General features: G+C 37.6%; 1 protein-coding gene across 1 annotated transcript; it reads right to left on the bottom strand.

Annotated features, from left to right (window-relative positions):
- Positions 1-3556: 3556 nt before the first annotated feature.
- LOC119876946 (UDP-glucuronosyltransferase 2B31-like) lies at positions 3557-17459 on the bottom strand. The gene is given in 9 exon segments (XM_038556225.1): positions 3557-4232; positions 6773-6992; positions 7842-7929; positions 9841-9972; positions 11741-11889; positions 16686-16707; positions 16710-16761; positions 16763-17192; positions 17195-17459. Coding segments are annotated over 9 exon segments (1635 nt in total). The 5' UTR covers positions 17457-17459; the 3' UTR covers positions 3557-3952.
- Positions 17460-19902: the final 2443 nt, after the last annotated feature.

Genomic DNA, 19902 nt, shown 5'->3' with positions numbered 1-19902 from the left:
ATTTCTCCTTCTATTCTGAATGGAGGCTTTACTGGATAGAGTATTCTTGGCTACATATTTTTCTCATTCAGCACATTGAATATACCATGCCACTCTCCTCTGACCTGCTAAATTTCTGTGGAGAAATCGGTTGCTAACCAGTTTCCTCTTCCGTTAGAGGTTAGGGATTTCTTTTCCCTTGGTGCTTTCAAGATTCTTTATTTTTGTGTTTTGCAAATTGTATTACAATATGCCTTAGTGTTTCCCTGCTTTTGCTGATTTAGATGGGAGTTCTCTGTGTCTCCTGGATTTGGGTGTCTGCATCTTTTCCCATATTAGGGGAGTTTTCAGCTATAATTTGCTCAGATAAACCTCTGCCTCTTTTTCTATCTCTTTTTTCTGGGACTCCTACATTATGCACATTATTACACTTTATGGAGTCACTGAGTTCCCTAAGTCTACCTTCCTGACCCAATATTTTTCTTCCCCTCTTCTTTTCAGCTTCATTATTTTCCATTATTTTATCTTCTGTATCACTTATTCATTTTTTCTGCTTCTTCCATCCTTGTGGTCAAGCCCATGCAGTGGGTTTTGCATCTCGTTTATAGCATTTTTCACTTCAGCTTGACTAGTTTTTAGGTCTTTTATCTCTGTGGTAAGGGACTTTCTGGTATCTTCTAAGTTTTTCCCAAGGCCAGCTCATCTCTTTGTTATTGTTGTTTTAAATTCTTGCCCAGGCATATTCCTTATATCTCTGTTTGTTAGATCCCTGGCTGTGATGTCGTCTTGTTTTTTCTTTTGGGATGAATCTCTCCATCTTGGCATTTTGTCTAGGTCTCCGTCTTTGTGTTAGGAAAGCCTATTTTGTTTCCTACTCCTGAGAATAATGACTGTATTAAGAAGAGGTCACATACTGTCCAGGGCCCGGTGCTTTGGGGAACGTTTCAGGTGTATGCTGTGTGCATTCCTAAGTTCCAGTTATTTTCAAAATGTAACATTTGTAAGTTCCCAGTTTTTAGTCTATTTCTTAATTGTAATTTTGTTACTAATGTATAATTTTTAGAAAGTGTAGAAATGTCATTTCAGAGTTCTTTCACTGCATAACAAACTGCCTTCACGTATAGTGGCCTACAACATCAATAATCTTTTAATTATTATCTCTCATAATTCTGGGTGTCAGCTGGCCTCAGCCAGTAGGTGGTTCTTCGGGTTGGTTCTTGGGTTTCTCAGATGGTTACAGGCATAGGGTAGATGAGGTGTAATCACTGGAGGATGTTCATTCACACCTCTAGTGATACTTTGGGAATAGTCAAATTGCTGTGGAGCTGGAGCAACAGAGTTTCTAAGGCACAACATTGTAATGTCTCCACCACTTAGCCTTCATTATGGGTTCTTGGGGTTTGGCACAGGGTTCTAAAGTGAGTGGACTGAGAGAGAGAGGAGGGGGGATGGAGGGAAAAAGGGTGAATGAGAAAATGAGAGGTAAAGAATGTATTGCCTTTTTTATGAGAGCCTTGGAAGTTAAGCTGTATCACTACACTGCATTCTTTTTGTTGAGACTACTGCGAGGCCTGCCGAAGGTCAAGGGGAGGAGACACGATGGGAGCATTGTCATGGTATTGGTAGTCATATTTCAAAATCACCATGAATATAATCTTTTGAAGCCAGCCAACAGAGGTTACTAAGCTACTATAAAATTCATGAAATACTGACGTGAAAAACACGGTAAAACAGTTAAGAATTGTTGAACTTAGATCTTCACATGTATTGAAACTTTTAATAAATACTCTCATATATTTATCACTAGTTATTTTAGAGGAAAGATTTCTTAAACAGGAAAGAAGGAAGAAGGGCCCGAATTTGTAATAGAAGATGGTCTATCAGATTTTGGTCAATTAAATATTCTGAACGACACTACTGAACCGATAGCACAATATCAAAGTGTTGGAACTTGACATCTTGCATCAATATGTTTATTTTGTTAACAAATTTATTATTCCGTATAATAAGCATATGAAAATCATGTTGTGAAATGTCAAGAAATGAAGACATACGTAAATATTTAAATTATCATAATATGAAATCCTGTCTGTTTTGTGTTTATAGAAATTTACATATATTTTATTTTATTTCCAAAAGAGAGTATCGTGCTTGTATAGTTTTCCTGGAACTTGTTCATGTAGCAATGTGACATGGAGATCATGCAAAAATGCTGCCTGTCACCATATCTTCGCCGTAATTACTGTATACATTACATCTCTCATCGAATGTGTTTTTGGTAAATATTTAGGTACTTAAGGGAATATGCTGTACATCAATGTGTATGTGTGCATTTCTAGATGGCTGATTCCTAGATGTGGAATTGCAGGGTTAAATAGCGTGTTTAAATCTTATCGGAAAGCATCATACTACATTGTACTTCATAAAAATAGTGTTCTCAGATTCTTTCTCCCCCTCTTTTAGCAGAAGGAAATTTCTTAATTTGCTAAAGCGTATTTATCTATCGTGGGGCAATAACAGGCAATATTGGTGAAATAGTCAAAGTTTTTCACCTGAGATTGGGAAGGAGACAAGAGTGGTGACAATTGCACTTCAGTTCAAAATTGCATGTGGGGTTCTGAGCATACAGGGAAGCCAAAATAAAAGCCACAGATTGTGTTAGGAGAACAGGTCCCTGGGAGGCAGAAGGTCGGGACTTGGACTGGAAACTTGCAAAGCAAGCCAAACCTAGTGGAAAGTTTAGAAAATGTTGCATGTGTACAACACACAGTGGACCCTGAAGCTAACCTGAAGGAAAACAATCAGGCGTTTATAGAGAAGCTACAGAATGTTGACGCGGTTCCCTTTTCTCGCTTTGGCATTAATTCAAAATATTCACTAGAAGGATCACTTCCCGGAGAACTAAAACAATTCCCATTCTAAGTGCTTACTTCTGTAGGACTTCGTCTACCACTTGAAGCAGAAAGAAAAGCCAAAGAACGTCTTCGTGGAGCGAAGCCGCTGCCCTTCAGCGTCTATCAATGCTCCAGGCCAGGAGCCAGGGGAGGCTCCCAGGGCCACGGGCCGGCCCGGCTGCTCCCTGGAGAGAGGCCCAGGCCCCGGGGTCCCCGGCACTCGGAGAGTCTGCAGAGGCTGAGGACCCCAGGGGACCCCAGCACCCGACATCCATCTGCAGGCTCGTCACCATCCTGGCGGGAGGGGACCAGGGAAGAGGAAGCTGCGGGGGCCTGCCAGAGGCGTGCTGGGCTTGATCCCACAACTCTGAGACCATGACCTCTGCTCAAACCTGAGTGAGTAGCTTAATGGACTGAGGTGCCCAATAGCTCAGTTTTATAATAGGAAACAGCTGCTATATTTCTAAATTCACCGACATTGCACAGGATACTGACAAGGTGGTTGAAGGCCATCAACTTGCCATGCCCTAGGGTAAGGAGTGATGCTCAGGCTGGGTACACCATAAAAGCCCAGGAGAATTAGTGGTCACCCAAAACAAAATGGATGTAAAAGTCATTTTATACAACTTTAACTATCTGTAGTTTCTCTAGCAAAGGAAGAAACGACAAATTTTGCACCAAAATGAAGTGAAAATATTCTGAGTATTTATTTGCACAGTAACAGTGACATTGTGTTTAGCCTACTTAATGTTCTGATATTCATGCCCAATGTTGGAAACACAGGTAAGCTCAGTAATTTTTGGAGGGGGATAACTTTTCATTTAGAATAATAAGTTTCTGTAAATTCCCATAGAGTTTTATTTTAATTTAATTTTATTTTGCCAGTTTTTCTCTTGGCATGACATATTTCTGACTCTTAAACAGGCAATAAATCCCTTGAGAGCAGATGTTGATCTCAGAACCGAAGTTGTGAGGAGTCGTTTCTTCACAGGGGAGGGAACTTTGCATCATAACTCCTTGCTGGCAGAAACCGGAGGAGCCCGTCTAGGAGGCAGACCAGCTGGAGGCCTCAGATACGACTACTCCTTTTTTATCTTCTTCCCAGTTTTTGCGACCTTCCGACAACAAAACAGACAACATTGTGTGGTGACAAATATAGCAGTTGCCACACAGGCCAGCAGAAACCCAATCACATCCAAGGAGTGGTACTGGAACCAGGTGAGGTCATGGGAGGCTGGCCGCAGGTGCTTGGCTCCTTGGTGGCGCATGACATACTCGATCCAGAAGACTGCCCGGTCCAGGGGCTTTATAGGCTGATCGTGGTGAATTCCTGATAACTTCATAGCATTCTCTTTGTACCTAAGGGAAAAACGTAAAGATGCCGACATTGAAAGGAAGTTAATTTGCCAAACCAAAGAATTCCCTGAGAGGAACAGTCTTCACGGAATACCCATACATTCAAAATCAGCTAGAATATTATTGTGAAGTGGATGTAATAATGTACCTACTACTAAGATGTTGGTATGGGGTGTCACAAGCTACCCAGAAGCACCCCGTCTGCCCTGATCCTTTTAGTCATCATACATTAGTTTTTATTATTTATGTGTTAGAATATGAAGTGAGCACTCATTTCCTTTTGTCTTTTGTGTCAGAGTTGTTGGTTACTTCTCGCACTGTATGGTATTCCATTGTTTGGCAATACCGCAGGTTATTTCATCATTTAACGGTCAATAGCCAGTTGTGTTACTAACCGTTTGGCCATTACTACCAATGCTGCCATAAAAATCTTGTATCTTTTGATTTACATGTTTGTACATGTGTTTGTATATATGTAGAAGTGGAATTGCGGAGAAGAGGTGTATTTATGAGTAGGATTTCTTTATTGGCTGAATTATGTAGAAGTATATTGCTGAATTTCCAAAATGTAGAGAGGTTTCAGTTGTCTTTCTTTTTGATGATTCTAAGTGAATCCCAGTAGAGCTGAACAGTGTGCTCTTGATGATTTATATTTTTCAAAATTCCTTTTGGTTTATGGCCCACATACGGTTAATTCCAGTATCTATTCCATTCTTGAAAAATGGGTATTCTCTGTTGTTATATATATATATTATATATATATATATGCATATATATGTCATATGGGTTGCATTTTTAAATTGTGTCCTTCAAGAGACTTAGGTTTTCTCCCTTCCATTATCTTGCTATCTTTTTTCCCTTGTTTTGATCTTATTTTTCTATGTTTCTGAGAAAGATGTTTAAAAATTCAATATTATGACTGTAATTTGAATGTTTGTTCTTTGGCCCACTTCTACTGCATTTTGATGTTTTTTGTAGTAGGCGTCACTAATTGGTAATTTGTACTGTTTTGAAAGATCAATCTATTCATCATTATGAAATACTTCTCTTTATTTTTGTTGGTGATTCTGGACTAGTGTGTCTGATATTAGCATGGGTCCAACATCTTTCTGCGTACTTCGTACTTACTATCTTTTTGTGCATTTCTATTTGAACATGTCTTATAACTGGCATATAGTTTAAAAAAATGTGTTCTGACAATCTTTGTCTTTAAATTATTTAGTCTGTTTAGATTTAATGTCTTGGCATATTGATATTTTCATCTACTGTCTTAGTCTGTTTTCTTTTCTATTTGGCCAACCTGCCTTATATTTCTTTACCTTTCTCTCTTGTTTTAAGGTATTTTTATTATGTAGTAACTCTACCATTTTCTCCCCATAATACATTTTTCAGTATTTCTGATATGTGAATGACAATAAGTACATGAAAAGATGTTTAGTAACTTTGGCTGGAAGAGAAATGAAAATGAAGACCACAGGGAGAGACCAACTAGGATGGCTGTAATAAAAAAGATGATAGCAAGTGTTGAAAATGATGTGGAGAACTTGAATCTCCCATACTTAGCTGGTGGAAATGTAAAATAGTGCAACTTATTTGGACATCAATTTGGCAGCTCCTCATAGAGATAATCTGTGGCCTAGAAGTCTACCCAAAATTCTACTCCTAGATGTCTACCCAAAAGAAGTGAATAATTTTGTTCACATAATAAATGTGTAGCAATATTTATAATACCAAATTTGTGGAAATAACCCAAATGTTCACGAACTGATACATGGATAGATTGTAGCATATCCATACCATAGGATATTTATCATTCAGCAATAAAAAACTACCACACGAATGAAACTCAAAAACATGCCAAATGAAAGAAGCCACATGCAAAAGCCCATAAGTAGTATGATCCCACTTGTATGAAACACCCAGAACACAGCAATTTGTAGAGACAGAAGTAAATTGATGTTTACTTGAGGCAAGAGTAATGGGCAAAAACTCCTAAGTCAGTCGTATGTGATTTCTTCTGGGCTAATGAAAATGTCCCAAACTTAGATTATGGTGATGATTTCATAATTCCATAATACACTACACGTATTTGAGTTTTATACTTTTAGTTTTATGGTACACAAATTACATATTATAAAATATATTAACAATGAGAACCAAAATCAACGTTTAAGCAAAAAGATTTATAGCTTTGGAAATTTTGGTGCTGAATTGAGTCACTTTACATGACTTCAAGTTCTTCATTCTTTCATTCTATGGTTTCTATCATAGGAACTTTGAAATGTTCTTACAGTTACTATATAATAGTTTGCATTTGTGTATGTAGAAAAATGTTGCAGTAATTGGTTGCCCATTAAGTGAAAGGGATTTAAATGCAACTGTGAAATAAATGTCTGGTTGAAAATAAAAGTAGATTTAAGATCCGTTCTATCACTTGGCTTCTTTCCAAATTAGCCTCTTAAGAATGGGAGGAAACTCGCAGCCACCGTTGACTGAAGAATCTATCGATAAATTCCATCTATTAAAAAAAAAGTAATACTCACGAAGGGTCATTAATGACCGTCCTCAATGCATCGAGCAAGTCTGCACTAGACATTGTGCTGAAGTCCAGTCTGATAGCTGCTCCCTTAGCTTTCATGTGAACAATGTTATCAGCTTGATCGGCAAACAAGGGAATGCCCACCATGGGGATCCCGTGGTAGATCGCCTCATAGATGCCGTTGGTTCCACCATGGGTTATAAAGGCTTTGGTTTTCGGATGACCTAGGATTGGATGAATCTCAGCACATTATTAACTGTAAGTCTTAGAAATCAAATGAGAATTGGGCAACATAAGACATATGTTATTATATAAACATGAAACAGCATTCAAATGTCTTTTGGCTCTCAGCGCAAGAAGCACATAAATGTGCTGGAGAGGTAAATGAAGATTGGTGTGGTGCTTGTAACTTGAAAAATGAATACAAGATTGCTGGACAGACAAATTGAACGATAACATTCTGGTTATCACCAAAAAAAGGGAAAGGGTGCAAAATAAAGAAAGGGAGGTGGCATGTTAGAATATATTCTCTTAAAGGCACAGTAAAGTCACTGAGTTTCACATGTAGGGTGTCAAGGCAGCAGGAAGTGTGATGGTGGTGGCTCAAATCAGGGGAAGGAAAGATAGCACTTTATCATGAAATGTGTTGTGACTTCATGGAAAAGATTATGGTATTTTTCTAGAGAAAATGTAGGGTCACTGGTAATAAAAGAAAGGCTATTATTTTTCATTGGCACTGAATCCCCATGCAGAAGGAGAAAGGATAGGAATAAGGTGGGAAAATTCGGAGACAGAGCGATGTTCTAGGTAGTTAGTAACAAATTATGTGGGAGCAGTAATTACAGCTGAAATACAGGTACTTTGATTCTGGCCCTAAGGAATGGGACTGTGTATAACAACATGCCAACTGTTGTAGCTTATCTTTTTCCCTCTAGGTCTGCAAAATATATGTAAGAAAGTTAAGTTTTAGTTTTGAGTTTTTGAGTAGTAAATGCTCAGTCAGATTGCTTTTTGGTGAACTGTTATCATTTTGTTTAGAGTTCCTTTCAGTTCAATATTTTCCAGATTCTTACCAAGAAGGTCATTCTGGGGAAGCCACTTATACAGCCGAGTATTTGGCCCTAAGGTGTCTGGTTTCTTGCCATCAAATCTCCATAGAACCTTAGAAAGAAAAATACCTTATCTCATGAGTTGAACTTTGAAGTTATAGCTTGTGAACATTTTAAAGAAATTAAGAGATGATCTAGTTAGACTCCTTTCATTGACTGATAAATAACAAGGCAAAAGATATTAAAAATGAGACTACTAAAACCCTAGTATAGTAAGAATACCCCCATTTTGTTACTTATTTTTATATTCAAGCAAGTATGAATGTAATCATAATATTTCACGCATGAGTATTAAACAGATGAGATTATCAAGGACAAAAGAAGCATTTAAGAAATTTTTAGGCAGTTACTATAATTCTAGTGCAAACGAGTAGGTAATTACTAAGATCCACACCTTTGTCTGTTATCATTGCTTTCATCTTCCAATGTAATACCAACCTATTTACATCTTTTTAAGTGATACAGAAGGACGTTCCCTTATATCCACATGTTCATAGCCACTTGTTCCATAAGTTCTTTTATTTGAGTTTTACATGTTTTGATACACAAAAAAGCTAAATGTGCAATCTGCTGCTTGTGAGAAACAGGTAATTATGCTTATTAGTAATTCATTAATATCAATAATTTCTCCTTAGTACGTTTAACTTCTTCCACATTACTAATGATTAGGCAGTACTTCCAAGAAAAAGGTAATTTTTTTACATGAATGCAGAATATTATTAGTATTTCTTGGTTTGGCAGTTCTTTACATGTGGGAAGAAAAGCCTGTTGGCACTTCAGAAATAACAGTATACGTGTCAAAAAAACTCCAAAAGTGTAGTGGTGCTAAGTTTTATTGAACTGGTTGTTGACATTTCAGTGATGCACTACAAAGCACTGACAGCATTGATTGATATGAAATCTATGCCCAAGCAATTTCCATTGCCAGTACTAAATAGATTCTGATTTTAGAATTTCCCAGCAATCCTCATAACTGGATTATAGTTTACACTGGGTAGTATATATTTGCTATATGCATGTTAAAGTAACTTGCGATGGTAAGCAAAAATTAGCATAAGGAGAAACTATTACAGTGACCGAAAAGTAGTTCACAAATACCCAAATATGCCAGGTGCATTCTATGTATTGGAAAAGAATTTACTACTGTAGTTTATGTAGAAAGAGGCATATGAAACTTTCCCATGCTAGGCTTTCTTTCCGGTTGACTCCTTAATATGTTTCTTTTTCCTTCCTTAATCGGGAGCAGTTATTATTCTGATAAGTTAGAGTCCTTTGGAACCAGATATTAATAAGCACTTGGTCACCTTGAGGAGTGGACCCATCTTCTCCCTTTTCATTGATCTTACTCTTTCACTCGTAATAGGGCCCATTCCATCAGTCATGTCAATTTTTCTCTTTCTCTAAGTCATCTTGGCTGGAGGAAAGCCTAGACATAGTTTGGTGATTGTTTTTCTGAACAGCACACTGAGGAGGCTTATCTCAAAATTTAGGGGAAGGAAGAGAAACCTGGATTATCTGATAAGGGTAAACTGCAGGGTGCTTTTCAGACTTTTATCAGTTCCTCTTTAACATAACTGTTGAAATTTAACTCCTTTCTGAGAACAGCTATGAGGTAGGCAGTGCCCTTGGAAATCTTGAAAGGAATGCAGATCTTGTAAGGAAAAGGAAAGAATGACAGACAGAATTTGGTGATTGCTATACCTGCCCAGGACACATTACAATACCAAGCTTTACTCTGCACGTCCTAAATATATTTCTTTCCAATCTCAATGTTAATGCCAAAGTTATTGTCAAAACAGCTTCTGTAGTACTTAGCATCTGCCATTTATATTTTCCTCATGTTTGAGGTAAATTGGAGCTATCATAATGATGTTCATGTCATGAAGGAAAGGGTAATCCGGCCCTTTACAGAGTTTAACAGCCTCATTAAGTAGTTGTATACAATTAAGATACTCTATCTAACCTTTTGTGGAATCTGGGCAAGGGCTGATGCGATCACATTGGCTCTTTCCTCTGTCATGTTATTGACCATTGACCCTAGAGAAAACACCACAATACCGTTTTCTCCAGAGCTCTGGACAAACTCTTCCATTTCCTGTGAAGAAAAAGTTAACTCCATCAAAAAGGAGAAACAGCATAGCAAACACCACTGAATGAATTTCTATGAGGTTGCGTGGGAGGCTCAGTCGTTTCAGCATCTGACTCTTGATTTGGGCTCAGGTTATGATTTCGGGATTGTGAGATTGAGCCCTGGGTCTAGCTCTGTGCCTAGAGGGGACTTTCCTGGGTGTTCTCTCTCTCCTTCTGCTCCCTTCCCCCACCCGATGTGCAGTCTCTCTCTCTCTCTCTCTCTCTCTCATAAATAAATAAATAAATAAATAGATAAATCTTTAAAAATTTTTCTTCAATTAAAGATAGATATCAAATATCATCAAGAATTATTAGAGTAATGCCTATATTGATTCTTATTGTGATAAACTACACATAAAAATTATCATTTTAACTATATCTGAGTATGCAGTTCAATAGTGTGTATATTTTATACTGTTGGTCAACTAATCACCAGAACTTTTTCACCTTGTTAAACTGGATCTCAGTACCCATTATATAACAATTACCGATTTCTCATAGACCATCTTTATTTTTTTTTATTTTTTAAAAAGATTTTATCTTTTTATTCATGAGAAACAGAGATAGAGAGGCAGAGACACAGGCAGAGGGAGAAGCAGGCTCCATGCAGGGAGTCCGATTTGGGACTCGATCCCGGGTCCCCAGGATCATGTTCTCGGCCAAAGGCAGGCGCTAAATCGCTGAGCCACCCACTGATCCCCCCTCCTTGACCATCTTTATCAACCATCATTATACTTTGTATTTCTGTGAATTTGAGTGATCTGGATACCTTATATCAGGGAATCATACAGTATTTGTCTCTTAATGATCGCCCACTTTCACTTTGCATAATATCCCAAAGCTTTGCCACTTTGTAGTAGGTGTTAGAATTTTCTTCTATTTTAGGCCAAATATTCCGTTGTGTGTAAATACATTTTGTTTATGGATTTATCTGTTGATGGACACTTGTGTTAGACTGAATAGAACTTTTGCTAGTTTTACATCAGGATTTAGACCTTGAGAGAGTTACCATATACACCTAAATATTTTGCAATCAAAATCGATATTATGTTAACCATTGAATAAGATCTTAGTTTTAGGGTAATCAGACCCTTTGCAGAGTTTAACAGACTCATTAGGTAGTTATATATGATTAAGGTTATTTATCTAACCTTTTGTGGAATCTGGGCAAGGGTAGATGTAATCACAGTGGCTCATTCCTCTAGTAGACATCCAGCATGATGAAGAGACCATCAAGTAATTCAGTAAGAGATGCTTATTTTTCAATTATGTCTTGAAGGTTCAATATCAACCTAAAACTTATTACATCATTGCTTTTTTCATGAAGATTTTCACCTTATATGCTAAGAGTGTACTTTTGCAATATTATACTATGGATTTTTTCAGATATAAGTGGTAGAAGTTATTTGGTCTTTATTAAATATGCAGAATTCATGGTCCTCATTATATACACAGTGTAGCTTTCTCTGTGCTCAGGTTTACTGAGATTTTGTCTGGCCTTGGTGTGTGGCGGAAAACATATGTTCTCATATATTAATTAAACCTGTTAATGCTCTAAGTCGTCAAACCTTGGAATCTCAAATGAGGAATTGTGTAAAGTTGGAATGACAGCAAGGAAACATTAGATTTGCCTGCAGATATTGTTGGGGCACACACCATTGTTGAGAAATGATCTTTTTAAGCTACAAAAATGGCCTAGAGGAAACAAAGCAAAAGAAACAAGAATCAGGTACCGTAGGCAGGGATTTGGCGGGTTTGCAGTGGAGGCCTCCAACAAAGTCAAAATGTGGTAAGAGTGGGTGAGGATATTCAAAATCCCAGTAGGTTCGAATGAGCCATATATCAGCTTTCCTCATTAACTCATATAGTGTAGTGGGTCTTCCTGAAGGCAAAAAAAACAAACAGATCACATCAATAAGAGAAAGGATGGGTATCCCTGGGTGGCTCAGCAGTATGGCGCCTCCCTTTGGCTCAGGGCGTGATCCTGGAGTCCCGAGATCGATTCCTGCCTCGGACTCCTGGCATGGAGCCTGCTTCTCCCTCTGCCTGTGTCTCTGCCTCTCTCTCTCTTTCTGTGTCTATCATCAATCAATCAATCAATCTTTAGAAAGCTAAAAAAAAATAAGAGAAAGGATAAAAAGTATATGATCATTTCCACATATGCAGAAAAGGCATTTGACAAAGTAGAACAGCCATTGAAGATAAAACCCCTCAGCAACATTGGTTTCGAGGGAACATACCTCAACAAAATAAAGGCTAAAATGGAAAACCCACAGTGAACATCATACTCAAAGGGAAACAACTGAGAGCTTCTCCTCTAAGGTCAGGCAGAAGACAAGGATGTCCACCCTTACCACTTTTATTCAACATAGGACTAGAAGTCCTGGCTACAGCAATGAGACAATGAAAAGAAATAAAACCATCCAAATTGGTCAGGAAGAAATAAAACTGTCACTATTTGCAGTTGACATGATACTCTGTATAGAAAACCCTGAGGACTTAAGCAGAAAAGTCCTAGAACTGATAAACTAATTCAGTAAAGTCACAGGATACAAATCAGTGTACAGAAATCTGTTATATTTCTATGTACTAATAATGCAGCAGAAGAGAGACATTAAGAAAACTATCCTGTTTGCCATTGCACCGAAAATAATAAAACTTTACCAAAGAGGTGAAAGACCTGTACTCTGAAAACTATAAAATACTGATGAAAGAAATTGAGGATAAAAGGCATTCCATGCACAAAACTTGGAAGAATAGTATTGAACTGTCTATAATACCCAAGGCAAACTTTAGATTTAGTGTGATCCCTATCAAAATACCAACAGCATTTTTCACAGAACTGGAGCAAACGATCTTAAGATTTGTTGGAACGACAAAAGATTTCAAATGACCAGAGCTATCTTGAAAAAGAAAAACAACCAAACTGGACGTATCACAATACAAGAGTTCAAGTTATGCTACAAAGTTATAATGATCAAAACAGTATGGTCGTGACACAAAAATAGACACATAGATCAATGGAAGAGCATAGAAAACCCAGAAATGAACCCACAATTATATGGGCAATTAATCTTTGACAAAGCAGGAAAGAATATCCAATGGGAAAATGACAGTTTCTTGGTGTCGGGAATATTGGACAGCAACATGGAAAAGAATGAAACTGGACCACATTTTTTTTTAGTCTTCTTTTATTTTTTTTATTCTTTTAAAAAAATTTTTATTTATTTATGATAGTCACACAGAGAGAGAGAGGCAGAGACATAGGCAGAGGGAGAAGCAGGCTCCATGCACTGGAAGCCCGACGTGGGACTCAATCCCGGGTCTCCAGGATCGTGCCCTGGGCCGAAGGCAGGCACCAAACTGCTGCGCCACCCAGGGATCCCTTTTTTATTGTATTTTTATTTTTAGTCTTTTATTTTATTTTATTATATTTTATTTTATTTATTTTATTTTATTTTATTTTGTTTTATTTTATTTTTTTATTCATGAGAGACATAGAGAGAGAGAGAGAGAGGCAGAGACACAGGCAGAGGGAGAAGCAGGCTCCATGCAGGGAGTCCAAGGTGGGAGGGTCTCTAGGATCATGCCCTGGGCTGAAGGAGGCGCTTAACCGCTGAGCCACCCGGGGTGACTTGACCACTTTCTTATAGTATACACAAAAATAAATTCAAGGTGGAATGAAAGACCTAAGCGTGAGACAGGAAAACCATCAAAATCCAGGAGAAGAAAACACGCAGTGACCTCTTTGGCCTCAGCAAGAGCAATTTCTTACTAGATATATTGATGGTAGTAAGGAAACAAAAACAAAAATGAACTATTGGCACTTCATCAAGATAAAAATCTTCTGTACAGCCAAGGAAATAATCAGCAAACCTGACAGGCAACCTACAGAATGGGAGAAGGTATTTGCAAATGACATTTTCAGTAAAGAGATGGTATCCAACATCTATAAGGAGCTTATCAAACTCAACAACGACACCCAGGGAACAAATAACACATTTAAAAAATGGGCAGGAGACATGCATAGGCATTTTTTTTTAAAGATTTTATTAACTTATTCATAAGAGACACAGAGAGAGCGAGCGAGGCAGAGACACAGGCAGAGGGAGAAGCAGGCTCCATGCAGGGAGCCTGAGGTGGGACTCGATCCTGGGTCTCCAGGATCACACCCTGGCTGAAGGCAGCGCTAAACTGCTGAGCCACCCGGGCTGCCCATATGTCAAATTTAATGAACCAACCAAACAAGCAAAATACAAAAAGAGAGAGAGAAACCAAGAAATAGATTTTAACTGTAGGGAAAAAAACTGATGGTTATCAGAGGGGAGGGGAATGTGGGGGATGGGTAACATAGGTGATGGGGATTAAGAAGTGAACTCATGATGAGCACTGAGTGATGTATGGAAGTGTTGAATCACTATATTGTACACCTGAAAGTAATATAACACTCTGTTAACTATCCTGGAATGAAAATTAAAACGTGGTAGAAAACTAAGAGTAAATAAAGAAGCAAAAAAATCTCATAACAAGCAACAGGTAGAAAAAATGAGAGTAATGGAATATTAATATACTATGGAACCTTCTGAAAAGAGTTTTGACTAGTTAGCAAAAAGGCTTAAAAGTATTTGTAGTTTCCTAACAGAACACATATATGATACAAACATGTATTGATGCAAATATATACATTTGCATATATATATGTTGATCATATGTATATATGAAAGACAAAGTGTAAGAGACTCATTTCTCACATCACAGTAGTACGTTCACAACCAATTTGTTAACCTAAGCCACTATGAAAATAAACCATGCATTTATTTATTCTTGAATTCTGCAAAAGCAACAGATGCAAATGTATACTATTGAGCCCCCCCATCAATTAACCAATGGAAACACCTTTCCCGCGTGTGTACTCAGTGTAATTTCTACAATTTAGCAAGTTATTCCCTTGATCCGAGATTTTCCAAGAAAACTGTGAGTTTTGGGGGGTATGGCTTGTACCGACCATTGTAATTAGTTAATATTTGGAGCTTAACAATATTTATGTAATAAATAATATTTGCAAGTCACAGCTGGAATATTTTCCACAAGTACGGAAATAGAACGTGCACTCTTAATGGTGGCGCATTACGTCTTTAGGGCAGCCTGCTTCTCCCTCTGCCTGTGTCTCTGCCTCTCTCTCTCTGTCTGTGTCTCTCATAAATAAATAAATAAATAAATAAATAAATAAATATCTTTAAAAAATAAAAAAAACCCAGGATTTATAAGCCCTGGTGAAACAATATGTAATCATTAGAAACTTCATACTATAGATTCCTGAGTCTAACATAGCCATTGTATCTCATAGCCTTCTAATTGGCTGGGGTGAAGGAATTATGAAGGAGGTATTCACAGTCATAAAACATTATTAAACCTAAGCCACTGTCAAATTAAACATGCATTTGTTTATTCTGAAATGCTGCGAAAGTGACAGATGCAAATGTAAACAATTATTTGAGCTCCCCTGTCAATTAACCAATGGAAACACTTTTCCCTAGAATACTCAGTCTAATTTCTACAACTCAGCAAGTTATTCCCTTGATCCTAAAATTTCTTTCAGGTAATATGTAAACACTTTAGTTCTTTTTTAAAAAAAGATTTTATTTATTCATGAGAGACAGAGAGCGAGGCAGAGACACAGGCTTAGGGTGAAGCAGGCTCCATGCAGGGAGCCTGATGTGGGACTCTGTCCCGGGACCCCAGGATCACACCCTGAGCCAAAGGCAGACGCTTAACCGCTGAGCCACCAGGCATCCCAACACTTTAATTCTTAACTAAGGAAACTGAAGAAACAAGTGGGAATAATATCCTCAACACTATAGACAGTTGTACTAGAAATATATGACTCCTCAGTTGACATGTCTGCTTTCATCAAGATAGTGAAATTTCTAATGCCGTTTTTTTTAACATGGAAAAAGTGGAATAAAATGGATATATAGAAAATAAGTATAGTAGAGAAGAATTTAAAGCAGCGAAACTACTCTAATAGTGGTAGATGCATATCATTATAAATTTTTAAAACTCATAAAATGTACCAAGCTGAGAGTAAACTCTTACGTAAACTATGAACTTTGGATGATAATAATGTGTCAGTGTAGGTTCATGACTTGCAACAAATGTACCACTTTGATGGGGGATGTTGATAATGGAGAAACTTATGCCTGTGGGGGGGTGAGGGTTATATAGGAAATCGTGATTCAAAATGCTGTGACTTAAAATTCTTCTAAAAAGTAACGAAGCATAAGTAATATTTTCACTTTGATTTGTATTTGATAAACAACAAGGAAGGATAAAATACCGAGAAAAAATTAAAAAGCAACCCAAAGAAACCCCTTTTTAAAGCTATTACAATCAAACACATGGAATGGATATGTCATTGGTTCAAGAATTCCTCAGTGCTCTAATGTCAGTTATTGACTCCCTAGAGTGTGATGTACCCATAATGGACAGTGGGATTCTAACTGGCCCTGTCATATAAGTCTTTGCATGTGTTTGTGAGATTGAGAGATCATTTTATACTTTCATGTCATCATTTTACTTCTAAAAGACAAATTTCCTCCTCTTAGTACTTCTACAAACTCTCCTCCCCAGCACTAGGAGAATTAGGACTTCATGTTACTAATGAAAAGCATGACTTACCTAGTACTTCGCTGTAAAAACTGATCCCAAACTCTTCTCATTTATTGTTTGGAACCAAAAGTCAAATAAAGCAATACAGCATATTTTTTACTCTCTCCATGAATGTCATTTGATCAGTTAATTCTGACAGAATAACAGGTACGTAGGATGGAGGGAGAGGAAGTCCTCCACTGTGTTTCTCAAATGCGTAGCCTGGAGAGAAACGGAGACTGTACACTAAAGGTATTTTAAGGAGCTCAGCCAGCAGCTCACCGCAGGGTATGATAGTATCTGCAAGGACGAGATCAAATTTTGATTCTTGTAGTTTTGTCATGAGTTTCTTGTTCAAAACTACATCTTTACAGAGCTTCTGAGCACATTCATAAAATTCCCAAAAAAATTCTTGCATTAATGAAAAATATGTCCAAAATGAATCTTTTGGCATATCATATATCAAAATGTTGAGCAGTTTTATGAAGAAAGCCTCAAAATCACCTCTAGATAAATGTGCAGAATAAATCTCAAATTAATAGCAGATAATTTGTTCGGATCAACAAGAATGGAAGCTGACGATGTCAGAACAGTCACTTCATGACCCCTCTGGACAAGTTCATCCAGGATTGTCTTTACATTGATCCAGTGGCTGTATTCCGTGGGCCACACCAGCACCTTCCCGCAACTCCCAGAGCTAAAGTAACAGCTCAGCTGTAGCCCCAGAAGCACTGAAATCCATTTCATAGACATCCTGGGGGATGCGCTGCTTCTTCTGAAATCCCTGCCTTCTTCTGCCATTGCTTGCACTTATATCGAGGAGCATCAATCAGGAAGGTTAAACTATAACTCCTACCTTTCAAAGTAAATACATTATATGAACTGTCCGAGCATTTGGATGGCAAGTGGAAAAAGCCAAAGTAGACGACTTTGTTTGTATGCAAATGTGTGTAATGTCTGTTTGATGATTTTAGTCCTATCATCTAGCTAAGAGTCAAGGTGCAAGTCATGGGTCTTACGTAATATATTTTGGAAGAGTGTCGAGGACGCTGCTGCGAGGTGACTGCAGTCCTCTTTGACACAAGAATGAAAGTTATTATACAGGAAAATTATCTTTCTGGTTATGATGACCCGAGAGATGTTTTTTGTTTTGTTCCCAAAATTTGGTTGACATGTACTTCCATACCGTACAAGTGCCAGATTTAAAGTGTACAGTTCAGGGTTCATAGTATATTCACAGAATTGTGCAAACCGCTCCGGTGATCAATTTTAGAGCACTTTCATCACCCCAAATGGAAACCTTCACTCTGTAATGGAACTCTTCATTTTCTGCATTTCCCAGCCTTAGTCAGCATTTTGTCTGCTTTTTTTGTCATATATATTGCCTGTCTTGAGCATTTCGTATAAATGAAGTGTCTTTTGTGACTGGTTATTTTAATTAGCATACTATTTTATTTTAAAAAATTTTTTTACTTTATTGAGAGATCCTTGATATAACATTGTGCAGTGGTCAGGTGTACAACATGATGACTTGATTCGCTTTATATTGTGACGAGATTACACCATTCTCATCCATCACCTCACACACTTATCTTTTTTTCTGGTGAGAACTTTATAAAAATCATTTTTATTACTTTTTTATTGAAGTACAGTTGACACACTATGTTAATTAGTTTCCTGTTACAACATAGTGATTCCAGAAGTCTATCCGCTAGGGTGTGCTCACAGGCGTAAATTCCATTTGTCACTACACAATGTCACTACAATTACTGACTATGTTCCCTGCGTTTTATGTTTTATTCTCCTGACATTTATTGCATTTATTTCATACCTGGAAGCCCTATCTCCCACTCGCTTTCACTCATTTTGCCTTCCCTCTCCCCCTTTTTCTAGAAGCTATCATTTCTCTATATTTGTGAGTCTTTCCGCTCTGTTTGTTTATTCGTTTGGTTTAGATTCCACATAAGAGTGAAATCATATGACATTTGTCTTTCTCCTTCTGACATATTTTACTTAGTGTAAAACCTCTCAGTTTTTCCATGTTATCACCAATGGCAAGATATCATTCTTTGTTTGTGGTGGAATAAATTGCATTGTCTCCATATAGTATGTCATCTTTATCCATTCATCTATTGATGGACCCTTGGTATTTCCATCAGCTGCTCTTTCAAATAATGCTGCAGTAAACATAGGGTGTGTATATCTTTTTGAATTAGTGTTTCGTTTTCTTTGGATAAATACCCAATCATGGAATTACTGGAGCATATGGTTTTCTATTTTTAGTTTCTTGAGAAACCTCCGTACTGCTTTCTCTAGTGGCTGCACCACCAACAGTAGACAAGGGTTCCTTTTCCTCCATCTTTGCCAATACTTGTATTCTTGTTTTTTTGATTCTAGCCATTCTGACAGGTGTAAGATGAGATCTCCCTGTGGTTTTGATGTGTATTACCCTGATGATTAGGGACGTTGAGCATATTTTCATGTATCTGTAGGCCATCTATCGGTCATCATTATTCTCCTCCTCCTCCCCCTCCTCCTCTTCTTCTTCTTCTTCTTCTTCTTCTTCTCTTCTTCTTCTTCTTCTTCAGAAGGCTCCATGTTCAAAGTGGTGGTTGAACTCTTGACCCTGAGATCAAGAGTCATATACTTTACCAATTGAGCCAGGCAAGTGCCCCTTCATTGCTGGTCTTCTTTGGGAAAAGTCTATTCAGGTTGTCTGCCCATATTTTAATTGGATTATTTCACTTTTTTTGGTGTTGGATTGTATATGTTCTTCATATATTTTGGATATTAATCCCCTACTGGATATACCATTTGGAAATGTCTTCTCCTCTTCTGTAAGTTGCCTTTTCGTTTTGTTGATGGCTTCCTACATTGTGCAAAAACTTACTTTGGTGTAGTTCCTTTTTTTTTTTTCCTTTGGTGTAGTTCCAATGGTTTATTTTAGTTTTGGTTTCCCTTGCCTGAGGAGGGATATGTAGAAAAATGTTGCTACAAACAATGTCAAGGAGATTGCTGCCTATGTTTTCTTCTAACTTTTTGATTTCATGCCTCACATTTGGTCTTTAATCCATTTTGAGCTTATTTTGCATATGGTGCAAGAAAGTGGTTCAGTTTTATTCTTTGATGTGTAGTGGTCCAGCTTTTCCAGCACCGTTAATTGAAGGGGCTGTCTGTCCCCCATCATATATTCCTACCTCTTTCGTCCTAGATTAATTGGCCATAGAAGTGTGGGTTTATGCCTGGG

This window comes from Canis lupus, chromosome 13 (assembly GCF_011100685.1).
Source record: "Canis lupus familiaris isolate Mischka breed German Shepherd chromosome 13, alternate assembly UU_Cfam_GSD_1.0, whole genome shotgun sequence".
NCBI lineage: Eukaryota > Metazoa > Chordata > Mammalia > Carnivora > Canidae > Canis > Canis lupus.
Note: the sequence above shows the minus strand (reverse complement) of the source record. Positions and strands in the feature narration are given on the sequence as shown.